This window comes from Neopsephotus bourkii, unplaced genomic scaffold (genome assembly GCF_033783945.1).
Source record: "Neopsephotus bourkii isolate Nb327-2 ecotype Australia unplaced genomic scaffold, CSIRO-AGI_Nbou_v1 NB_580, whole genome shotgun sequence".
Taxonomy (NCBI): Eukaryota; Metazoa; Chordata; class Aves; order Psittaciformes; family Psittacidae; genus Neopsephotus; species Neopsephotus bourkii.
The window spans coordinates 1,541,100-1,553,500 of NW_026901081.1; the positions used below are offsets into that span (position 1 = coordinate 1,541,100).

A 12,401-nucleotide genomic window follows, 5' to 3' on the forward strand; every position below is an offset into this window, starting at 1 on the left:
GAGCCTTCTCTTCTCCAGGCTGCCCCAGCCCAGCTCTCTCAGCCTGGCTCCAGAGCAGAGCTGCTCCAGCCCTCGCAGCAGCTCCATGGCCTCCTCTGGCCTCGCTCCAACAGCTCCACATCCCTCTTGTGCTGATGCCCCAGAGCTGGATCAGGGCTGGGGGGCAGGAGGGCTTTGGTTTTATGTCTGAGCTGCAGTAACATTGTCCCAGGTACTGCAGCAGCAATTCAGAAGGCAAAGCAGCACTCGCCAAGCCACAATTAAGCAGATTGCAAGCGCTCCCTCACTCAAAGCTCCTGTGTAGTGAGGTCAAACCCTCCTGTGCTTAGTACAGACAAGTCCCTAGGTAAGCACGCTGGGGCTCACAGCTTTAATCCCAAAGGCCACTTCCAGGAGGTCTTTTAAAGCATCCTCATCCCAAACCATCCTGGCCTGGCTTCCCTTATGAACCTTGGGATGGTCACAGCAGGACTCTGTGTGGTAACAGCTCTCTTTTAGCGGACTCAAAGCATAACATGGCTCATGTTGTTCCCTAACCAAAAAGCTTTTGTGGGCTTCTTTAAACATTTATTGAACTTGTTAAAGCTTTTCCTGGTAAAAGCTTTTCTTTATGGCCAAAGTGATGAGGTAATAACAGCCTTCCCAAGGCAGTTTTGACAACCCCCTGCCACTTGACCCCCCTCCAGCTCCTTTGGACAATAAGCTTTTGTTTGCATTGGTCAATAAGCGAATTCCACCAGCTTCTAAAGTCATTGGCAACCTCCTCACAGGAGTAAACATGCTGAAATGTCTCTTGCAAAGGGAAGCAATCTGCTTCAAATGTTCATGTTACACTATAATCACATTCTCATAGCAAAGCTGAGTGCAATATCCTTGAACGTTGACAGTAACTTTGATTCATGTATCCATCATGGCCTGAAAATAAGGCAAAGGACAACAGGTTTTGGAGGCAGAAGGAGAAAAGATTGGATTTGCTGTTAAATAAAAACATACTGGGGTAGTTGAGGTTGTAACAGATCAACTCCATCACAGGTTCATAGAATCATAGAATGGTTTGGGTTGGAAAGGACCTTAAGATCATCCAGTTCCAACCCCCTGCCATGGGCAGGGACACCTCACACTAAACCATGGCACCCAAGCCCCAGTGTCCAACGTAGCCATTAACACTGCCAGGGATGGGGCAGCCACAGCTTCTCTGGGCACCCTGAGCCAGCGCCTCAGCACCCTCACAGGGAAGAAATTCTTTCTTATCTCTAACCTGAACTTCCCCTGTTTCAGTCTGAACCCATCACCCCTTGTCCTATCACTGCAGTCCCTGATGAAGAGTCCCTCCCCAGCATCCTTGCAGCCCCCTTCAGACACTGGAAGCTGCTCTGAGCTCTCCACGCAGCTTCTCTTCTCCAGCCTCAACAGCCCCAGTGTTCTCAGCCTGGCTCCATACAGGAGCTGCTCCAGCCCCTGAGCATCCTCGTGGCCTCCTCTGGACTTGTTCCAACAGCTCCATGTCCTTTTTATGTTGAGGACCCCAGAACTGCACACGATGCTCCAGGTGAGGTCTCACAAGAGTAGAGTAGAGGGGCAGGATCACCTCCTTCGACCTGCTGGTCACACTCCTTTTGATGCAGCCCAGGATACAGTTGGTTAGAAAAGGTTGAATTGGTTAGAAAAGGGTGAAAACAGAGTGTGTCCAGGCTGACAGAGTTACAACTACTGCTGTGGCATTCAGCGCTGACCTGAGTTGCATAGAATCGTAGAATAGTTTGTGTTGGAAAGGACCTTAAGATCATCCAGTTCCAATCCCCTGCCATGGGCAGGGACACCTCACACTAAACCATGGCACCCAAGGCTCTGTCCAACCTGGCCTTGAACACTGCCAGGGATGGAGCATTCTCAACTTCCTTGGGCAACCCATTCCAGTGCCTCAGCACCCTCACAGGGAAGAACTTCTTCCTTATATCCATCATGGTGTCCCGAACACTGGGTGAACCGCATCCCACCCCAGCATGACTTGATGAGGACCTCACCGTAAGTTTGATCAAACCCCCATCAAAGACGCTTAAATGTAATCTGTTGGCTTCAGTGGATGTGAGATCAGGCTACCTTGGTTGGATGATTCAGGCGAACAACACGTTTCTCAAGCTACCCAGAAACAGCAGCAAAACAAACACCACCCTTTCCCCCAGACCGCAATGGTTTAGTGTATTGGAGGCTTCAAAGAAATCATACCCATGGTTTCAAAGCAATATGGTTTAAGTGTTTTCCCAGAAATTAGGTTTGGTTTATGGGCTGTTGTTCCATGATTTGCAATTGTGCCATGAAGCCTCTGACAGGGAAGAGCCCAGGTGCCAAATGAGAAGCTCTCCATAGCAAAAGACCCTCAGTGCCTAAAGAAAGGACTAAAATTACCCCTTACTTCTTGTACAGCCTAATAGGTGTGTGAATGAAACTGGTTGGTAAAGGTTAATGTGGGGATCACCTTGTTCTGAGTTAGCACTGCTCATTTCCTTCACGGCTCTATCTCATTTAAAATGTATTTTGTTTCCTCATCTCACTTAATATAGATGTTTAAAATATATATTTCAGTCTAAGAAGGAAGTTCTTCCATGGAAATAATAGCTTTTCTAAGCACCAGGATAGTAACAGATATTCTAAGCATCATCTGCACTCCAAACCACCAGGAATCCCCTTCCATATCCTCCATGGACATTGCCTAATGGTTATAAGCTGACTTGAAGATGTCTTCTACTGAAAAGGGGTTTCCTCTGTGCTCATAATGTGACCAGAACAGCTTGATGGTGGTGTCTAAAGTGCAATGAAGTCTACCTTAGGTGGCTGCGAGTATCTTAAAGCAGATTAAAACCACCTCTGGGGATGAAGCAAATGTATTCATCTGCAACTACAGACACTCAGAAACACCTTGGATGTGAATGGGTTCAGGTTTAGTGCCACCAAACCCAATCTTGCTTAGTCTCTAGCTTGAGTTTGACCTCTCCAAGGGCAAAGTGAACCAAAGTCTTTTAACCCTCCATCTGTGGCTGTAAATTCCATTATTTAACAGGCATTCAGCAGCAAAACTCGAGCTCTTTCCTCCTATTTAACTAGCACACAAACCGGAGGTACTTTGCGCTGCACTTGGAATCCTTCCATCCATCAGTGAAGCCTGTTTGCTCATTTGAGTGATTCTGGAATGATCTCATACCTCAATAAGAAGCATATTGACCTGATCCGTGACAGAAGCGGCAATTACTGTTAGCCACAAAGTCATTGCTTCCTTCCCCAAAGTTCTAACGTGCCAAAACTTGCAATGAGGTCTCTTCAATAAGCTCCAGAATGACCTGCAGGCAGTACCCCACCACCACATGTCGTTTGAAAGGACACTAGCCCATGGGTCTCAAACCAAGTGCCACCAGGCAGAAAGCAATGATACAGTACTGCTTCAAGAGATGGTGCTCAAGTCTTCAAACAGCATTTTGGATGGTACTTGAGTGGTGTTTCATGCAGCTTTCCCTAGATGGTGTTTGCTTTATTCTGCAGGTTGGTTTAACCTACATGGTTAAAGATGCATTTTGAGTTCTGTTAATGGTCATTATTTTCTGGCTTTCTTTTCCACAAAAAAATGGCCAGAATAAACTGCTTCTGGCTTGCTATAAGGTCAAAGTGAGGAGGTGCTGGTGTGAGTGTAGGGCACATGTGAAAACAAGGCAAGGTCAGTAATCAGGTTGTGGGTTTGGAAGCTCTCATATTCCCTGTTTCCTGTTGGATTCACTTCATGAAAACCTGAGATCATTGAATCCCAGCCTGGTTTGGGTTGAAGGGACCTGAAAGCTCATCCAGATCCAACCCCTGCCATGGGCAGAGACCCCTTCCACTGGAGCAGCTTGCTCCAAGCCCCTGTGTCCAACCTGGCCTTGAGCACTGCCAGGGATGGGGCAGCCACAGCTTCTCTGGGCACCCTGTGCCAGCGCCTCAGCACCCTCACAGGGAAGAGCTTCTGCCTAAGAGCTCAGCTCAGTCTCCCCTCGGGCAGGTTCAAGCCATTCCCCTTGGCCTGGCCCTACAGGCCCTTGTCCCAAGCCCCTCTCCAGCTTTCCTGCAGCCCCTTTAGGCACTGGAGCTGCTCTAAGGTCTCCCCTTCACACAGCAGAGGGGCAGGATCCCCTCCCTGAGCTGCTGCTCACGCTCTGGGGGTGCAGCCCAGCACACGGGGGGGTTCTGGGCTCAAGCGCTCACTGAAGCCGGGTCATGGGGAGCTTCTCCTCACCCAGCACCCCAAGTCCTTCTCCTCAGGCTGCTCCATCCCATCTCCCCCATCCTGTGTTTGTACAGGGATTGCCCTGACCCAGGGGCAGGACCTTGCCCTTGGCCTGGTTGAGCTCCATGAGGTTCACACGGTCCCACCTCTCCAGCCTGTCCAGATCCCTCTGGATCCCATCCCTTCCCTCCAGTGTGCTGACCACAGCACATAGCTTGGGCAGTTGGTCTGGTTATGGATGTAGGAGCACTCCCTGCATCCATGCACTTGCTGCAGCCTCAGGAATTTCATCTCTTATGATAATCAGCCTCTGAAACATCCCCAGGGACATAATGAAGGTCATGCTGTCATTTTCAAAGTGATGCAGACAGATAACACAAGCCTTTTGATGTGGTTAGAAGATTTAAATGGCAGTTTCCTAAGGCCTCAGTAAATTACAGTGTCCTACATAATGCCACGTCGATGGCTGAGATCGGCAGCACTGCTCGAGTGACTGTTCATAAACCAGGATAGAAGAAGCTGCTCTACGTCTGCATCTTGGATATACCCTGCTTAAACTGTCCCACCAACCCTTAGTCATTAACTAATCATTCTAAACCCCCAAAGAGATGATTATTTTGCTCAAATTTAGGCACAATCTGGGTTATTAAATGATGTTGATCATGTTGAATGGTCGCTGTGATGAACTGTGCAAGGCATGGAGTTGACTTCTCAAAGGCCATGAAAATCAAATGTAAACCCAAAACCTTGTCCCTATGAACTCCTCATTTGAAAATGCCACTGCAAGCTGTTCCTTGTCACGTTAAATGGCAAAACAAGCAAAGATAAGTATAAAATGTAGAATATGAGGCCAAAAAACTTACCTAGCGTGAGCAGGAAATCCATAGGGATTTCTGTGGAGCTCTATCAGTTCCACTGCTACATTAATCATTAATGAACCAGTGTGGGATTTGGGGTCATATCTGAATTTTCCTCTGGGGGGAATGGTGCTTTTTAGTCCCTGAATTATGGGTTAGAGCTCTTAGCCTTCATTAAGCAGCAAATTAAGTGTAATCTCCATATACAGGGCTTGCGAGCTGCTATGATGAGGAACTCGTGACTTTGCCAACAGCAGTATGTTAAGATCGTAGAATCAGAGATAGTCATCTGCTGCTGTGGAAAGGAAGAAAAATAGGGAATTCCTCCTATGGTAATGTCATATGGACCTTAAATTCACCTAATCACTATATTAACATCTTGGTTTTGGCTGGGATAGAGTTAGTAGCTGGTACAGTGCTGTGGTTTGGATTTAGGATGAGAACAACACTGATAACAGGTTTAGAAGGGGAAGGTGAAGGAGTGGGGAAAGGTTAGTCAGGGGAGAGTCAGTATTATCCAAAAATCAACTTTTTCTTAACAATTGTTTGATATTTTGGGTGAAAAATCAGTGGCATCTTCATATTGTTCCCACAAACTGATTTGAGTAATTTATCTCAGCAAAAACTGTGTTTTACAACTGTGATCCTCTCAGATTTTACATGCAATTCGGAGCTAGAATTAGTTTTTCTCACTAGATGAAGCTTATCTAAAGAGCTTCACACTTGGAAAGCATTCCCAAATGTCTTAATCATAAAATCAGAGAATTCCAGCCTGGTTTGGCTTGAAGGGACCTTGAAGCTCATCCAGTTCCAACCCTGCCATGGATACAGACCCCTTCCACTGGAGCAGCTTGCTCCAAGCCCCTGTGTCCAACCTGGCCTTGAGCACTGCCAGGGATGGGGCAGCCACAGCTTCTCTGGGCACCCTGTGCCAGCGCCTCAGCACCCTCAAACATTCAATGGTCAGCTCATCCATAATCATAAAAATACTAAAAAAAGGAGAAAGAACAATGAAAACTGGAGGAAAAGTCAAGTTTCCAGGAGTCTGATGGCCATCCTTGAACAAGTCATCCTCTTCCATCCTCCTCCTTCCCCTGCAGCCACTCACCATGGTCTGCCTTTCTCCAAAGCACTTCCTAGGGGTTGAAACAGAGCTACCAAACTTCTCCCCTCGGTTTAACACACGGTGACACATCAACATGGACCTTCTTCACCAAATTATGTGATTCTGTATGTGGGAGCCAAATAAATTCAGTACTTTGAGCTTAAATTTTGTGCATTTTGGAGTTGTGCTTGAATTTAGTTTTTTTATTGGAAGATCTGGGAACCAGCACATCTCCATTCTTCCTTCTGATGCAAAGAAGCCCTGCTATTGCAGTGTTTTCAATAGCACAGTGTGCTATTACCAAGCATCCAGACCTTGTGGAGATCACGAGGTTCAAACGTAGTCATTTTGGACCTGTTGTAGCAGTTTGATTCATCTCCTGGTTACTGCTTCATTACAATACACGTGCTCCTTCCTTGTGAACTTTCCATCTTCAACTTGGAGGACTGAACCTTGCTTCTTAAGGTGAAATATGGGGGATCTTTTTTTTCTACCAAGGTGTGGAAAATGCATTTAGAATGACAAAGATGATCTTAATGTCAAGATCGTGGCCTACAAGAAAGCTGGAGAGGGGCTTGGGACAAGGGCCTGTAGGGACAGGCCAAGGGGAATGGCTTGAACCTGCCTGAGGGGAGACTGAGCTGAGCTCTTAGGCAGAAGCTCTTCCCTGGGAGGGTGCTGAGGCGCTGGCACAGGGTGCCCAGAGAAGCTGTGGCTGCCCCATCCCTGGCAGTGCTCAAGGCCAGGTTGGACACAGGGGCTTGGAGCAAGCTGCTCCAGTGGAAGGGGTCCCTGCCCATGGCAGGGGTTGGATCTGGATGAGCTTTCAGGTCCCTTCAACCCAAACCATTCTGTGGATCTACGAATAACCAAGACCAAACTGCACGCTATAGACAACGCCAGTGCAACGCACACCAACATAGCATGAACACTGCAAACCCAGGAGCACTGCAGGTGAATGAAAGCTTCCAGTTGGGACGATCTCCATGGTGTTGAAGGTACACGATGCTGAGGATGGGAAGAAAGAAGAAGAGGAGGAGCAGAGGAGGACGGTGCTATCCAGCACTGCACACCGCACTCAGCCCTTCCAGATCCACCCCTCCCGGTGGGAACAGGCATTTCCAGTGCTGCGGCACGCGCCGGGGCAGGCGTTCCCAGTGCCGGGCTGGTGGGACAGGCGTTCCCGGCGGCGCAGGACCCGGTGCCTCTGCACTGCAGTGGGATGGGGAGCAGCGTCTCCAGTGTGGCCACCTACGCTGGGCAAGCGCTGCAGGGCGTCGCGGTGATCGGTGGCACCGGCAGGGCACGGGGCCGGGACTGGCGCTCCCAGTGCGGTATGGTACGTGGGGATGGGCCTTCTGCAACAGGGTGCGCGGTGCCTCTGTTGGACCTTGGTTGGGTGGACCACTGGGGTTGGCCTGATGTGGGGTGTGCTGGTGGGATGGGGTAGGGTGGGATCGAGGTGGGTGATAGAGGGGTGGCTGTGTTGGACCTTGGTGTGTGTTAGCAGTGGGGTTGGCCTCATGTGGGGTGTGCTGGTGGGATGTGGGGTGGGTTGGTGTGATGTGGGATGGGTCAGTGTGATGTGGGATGGGTTGGCATGGTGTGGGATGGGTTGGCATGGTGTGAGATGGGTTGGCATGGTGTGGGATGGGTTGGTGTGATGTGGGATGGGTTGATGTGATGTCGAATGGGTTGGTGTGATATGGGATGGGTTAGCATGGTGTGGGGTGGATTAGCACAGTGTGTGGGGGTTTGGTGTGATGTGGGATGGGTTGGCATGGTGTGGGATGTGTTGGCATGGTGTGAGATGGGTTGGCATGGTGTGGGATGGGTTGGTGTGATGTGGGATGGGTTGACGTGATGTCGAATGGGTTGGTGTGATATGGGATGGTTTAGCAATGGTGTGGGGTGGATGAGCACAGTGTGGGCGGGTTTGGTGTGATGTGGGATGGGTTAGTGTGGTGAGGGATGGATTGGTCTGATGTGGGATGCATTAGTGTAATGTCAGGCTGGTTGGCATGGAGAGGGGAAGGTTGGGTTGGTATGGTGCAGGTTGGTCTTTTGTGGGGCTGGCTGGTGTGATATGAGGCAGGTTGGCCTGATGCCGGGCCGACTGGTCTGCTGTGGGGCGTGTTGGTGTGATATGGGGCAGGTTGGTGTGCTGAGAGGCAGGCTGACTTGTCCTGATGCAGGTTGACACAGTGTAAGGCAGGACACAGTGTAAGACATGAGGCAGATTGGTTCATATAGAATCACAGAGTCAATCAGGCTGGAAAAGCCCTTTAAGCTCGCCCAGTCCAACCATTGCTCAGCACTGCCAAGGCCACCACTGCCCCATGACACTGAGGCCTCGTCTCCACGGGGTGTGAACCCTTGCAGGGCCGGTGCCTGCAGCCCTGCCCTGGGCAGCCTGTTCCAATGCCTGAGCATCCTCTGGGGTAGGAATTGGTCCTCAGCTCCATCTAAACCTGCCCTGGTGCAGCTTGAGGCCGGTTCCTCTTGTCCCATCCCTTGTTCCTTGGGAGCAGAGCCCAGCCCCTCCTGGCTCCATCCTCCTCTCAGGCACTTGGAGGCAGCCATCAGGTCCCCCCTGAGCCTTCTCTTCTCCATCTGAACCCCCCAGGTCCCTCAGCCCTTCCCCATCACACTTGGGCTCCAGGCCCTGCACCAGCTCCATTCCCTTCTCTGGCCCCACTCCAGCCCCTCAATGTCTCTCTTGCAGTGAGGGGCCCAGAGCTGAGCACAGGACCCGAGGTGAGGCCTCACCAGTGCCCAGTGCAGGGGCACAATCCCTGCCCTGGCCCAGCTGCCGCACTGGTGCTGATCCAGGCCAGGATGCTGGGGGCTTCCGGGCTGCCTGGGCACAATCTGCTCATGTGCAGCTCCATCAATCAGAACCTCCAGCATATGGATGCGATGAGGGGCAGTTTAAGCTGCTGTGGGGCACGCTGCAACGATATGGGGCAGTCTGGCTTCCTGTGGTGCTGGCTGTCGCGACATGAGGGCCCGCCCGTCACTCATCAGGGCTCAGGCCGCGGCGAACCCCCGCCCGCTCCCCGTTGCCATGGCGCTGGGCCCCGCCCGCTCCCCGTTACCATGACGACAGGCCCCACCCGCTCCCCGTTGCCACAGCAACAGCTCCCCCCTCCCCTCGCACCCACCCAGCAAAATATTTTCGTCCCACCACGTGATGCAAACAGTTCCCCCACACGTGACGGAGGCCGAGCTGTGTCAATCAAACCCACTCTCCTCCAATCACCAGCCGTGCGTTCACCCTGTCCTCCAATCACAAGCCGCGCCTCCGGCTGCCGTCCCGCCTTCCGGAAGTCAGCTTTCCAATCGGAGCCGGCTCCCGTGTCAACGGTTTGACAGAGGCCTCGGTGATTGACGTCCCTTTTAGCCAATTATATCTCGAAGACGCACCCGAGCTCCTGCCTCCTTGGGACGCAGACCAATGAGCGAGCGGAACGCCCCCTCCGTCCCGCCCCTCAGCACTGCGGTAATATGGCTCCGTAGCGAGCGGCCCGGGCCGGTGGTGCCGCCGCCATTAACCCCTGCGCGCCCGGCGGCCGGCGGGGAGCAGCGGCCCGAGGGGCTCATGCGCAGGCGCTGCCCGGCCGTTGCCGAGCCGTGAGGATGAACTCGGCCGCCGGCCCCGCCGCGTTACCGCCGGGCTCCGCTACCCGGGCCCTGCATGTGGAGCTGCCCTCGCAGCAGGTACGGCGGGGCCTCGGCGCGGGGACGGGCCCTGAGGTGAAGGGAGGGGGTTGATCCTTGTGGAGAATGGGGTGCTGTCTGAGGCGTGGGGTGCTCCTCGGGGTATTGGGTACCCTGAGGTGTATGGGGGGTGCTCTGTCAGGTGGGGGGTGCTGTGAGGTGAAGGGGTGCTCATTGAGGTGTGTGTGGGGTCTCTTTGAGGTATAGGGTGCCCTGAGGTGTATGAGGGGTGCTCTGTCAGCTGTGGGGTGCTCTAAGGTGTATGAGGGGTGCTCTGAAGTGTATGGGGGATGCTCTGTCAGGTGTGGGGTGCTCTGAGGTGTATGGGGGGTGCTTCGTCAGGTGTGGGGTGCTCTGAGGTGAAGGGGGTGCTCGTTGAGGTGTGTGTGGGGTCTCTCTGAGGTATAGGGTGCTCTGAGGTGTATGTGGGGTGCTCTGAGGTGTATGAGGGGTGCTCCGTCAAGTGTGGGGTGCTCTGAGGTGAAGGGGATGGTCATTGAGGTGTGTGTGTGGGGTGTCTCTGAGGTATAGGGTGCCCTGAGGTGTAGGAGGGGGTATCTCAGGTATGGAGGGGGATGCTCCCTCAGGTATGGGGTGTAGGGGGTACTTCCTCAGGTGTAGGGTGCCCTAAGGTGAAAGGGGAATGTTGCCTGAGGTATGGGGTGCCCTGCAGTATAGGGTGGTCTCTCTGAGTTGTGGGGTACCTTGAGGTTGAAGGGGGGGCTTATCCCTAGGGTGTAGGGTCCTTGAGGTGTATGGTGGGGGGGGTCTCTATCTGAGGTATTGGGTGCCCTGAAGTGAAAGGGGGGTGCTCCCTAAGATATGGGGTGCCCTCGGGTGTGTTTGGGGCACCTAGGGTTGCTCCCTTGGGTTTGGAGTACCCTGATGTGTAGGGGAGGTGCTCCTTAAGCTATAGGGTGCCCTGCCATGTGGGGTGCTCCCTTGTTGAAAGGGGAGAGGTACTACCTGAGGTGTGAGGGGAGTTCCCCTGCACACATGGGGCAGGAGGTTTTGAGCACCCATCTCTTGGGCTGGTAGGAAGGTGATGGGGGAGCTCCCCTTTGCATGGGGCAGGGTCTGTGCCCCTTTCCTGCCTGTACTGAGACTTGAAGGGGGGTCTGCTCTCCCTTCGAGGCTGCTCTGTGCCTATGGTGGTGCTGGGTGCAACTGAAGCTGGGAGCTGCAGCATAGATAACACCTGGATAAACTGGGTTTAAGCTGATGAGGTGGGAGCAGCCGGGCTGCCCTCTCCTTTCCTGCACTGGCTTTTAACCAGGTAGGGGGGATAAGCATGGATGCAGCATCCAGTGTGTTGTGGAAAGTGATGAAACATCCCCTCCCCATCGCATCCTTCCTTCAGCTAACTTTGTTTTTCCTGTTTGCTGAGAGTTGGCTTTTGGTTTACTGGGCAGGCGTCCCATGTTTTAATTTTGGAGAGGGTTGGGAGCAAGGTTAAGTGAGGAAGTCGAGGCTCTGCGTGAGGGTTTAGCAATCTCTATCAGCCTAAAGGCTGTGCCCTTTCCCCTCTTGCATGCAGGGACTTTTATTGCATGGGAGCTTAAGTGGTCGTGGTGGAGAGGGGGATAATTCCTTAGGAAAGGCTTCCTTTTCTGTAGATACAGTGTAAGATGTGACTCTGCTTGAAGCTGTGGTTCATTGCCTCTGTGCAATCGATGTTATTAAGGAGGAGACACCGAGTTACTTGAGCTAAGTGTTACAAGGTGTGAAAATAAAGAATTACTAGAGGAAAAATCAATAGATACCAACTTGAAATGAAGATACAACTGCTCCAGTGCTAAACATGATTTACCATGCATCCAAAAAAGAGCGAATGGAGATGACTCTTAGCCACTGGAGCTGTGCAAGTATTGACCCTAATTTGAGAGCATGTATTCACTCTAAAATGTGGGTCTGTTCTGTGTTAATGCACACAAATATGACTGCTGCTTTGGATGGACTTTGCAAGGAGCAGTTCAGGGGATCGAGTATGGCTTTTTCCCTGCTGAATTCTTGCTTTTATTCTTTCCCAGGCTTGTGCAAGAACCAAGTGAACGCTGCAGGGAGAGAAACCTCAGTTATTAGTCACTGGGCTCCGTTTGTGAAAGTGAGACCAAAACACAGCCTTTTTTATTTTCTTTCCTAGGAGCAGAAACTTTTGTAGGAGCAGAAACTGAATCAGCGATTATAGGATGTTCCAGCCTTGTAAATACTGAGTTAAAGCTGTGTAGAATGCTTCTATGTGTGCTGCAGCGATGTTAATTGTAACAAGGCTGTGACAGTTTGAGGTACTGCTTTGCTGTGTGCTCTGCAAACACAAGGAGCCCACGTGCTGAGGTGTCTATGTCAGTGCTTGCAATCAAATCAAGCAGCTCCAAAATTACAGTTGAAGATGGTGATAACAATCATCCTCTTTCACTGGGCTTAAAAGTCTGTTACTGAGTTGCAAGATACCTCAAAGGGGGAATCA

At 51.7% G+C, this 12,401-nt stretch overlaps 1 protein-coding gene across 4 annotated transcripts in view; it reads left to right on the top strand.

The window, feature by feature from the left end:
- The first annotated feature begins 9,705 nt into the window (after positions 1-9,705).
- The window catches only part of UVRAG (UV radiation resistance associated), a 96,522-nt gene continuing 93,826 nt past the window's right edge, over positions 9,706-12,401 (top strand). Inside the window, exon 1 of one of the 4 annotated variants that reach the window (XM_061351401.1) lies at positions 9,706-9,970. In XM_061351401.1, coding sequence (XP_061207385.1) covers positions 9,854-9,970 — 117 coding nt within the window. In that variant the 5' untranslated portion in view covers positions 9,706-9,853. Of the gene's footprint in view, positions 9,971-11,272; positions 12,039-12,401 lie in introns of those variants that run through there. The other 3 variants (XM_061351402.1, XM_061351403.1, XM_061351400.1) reach the window with 3 other exon arrangements.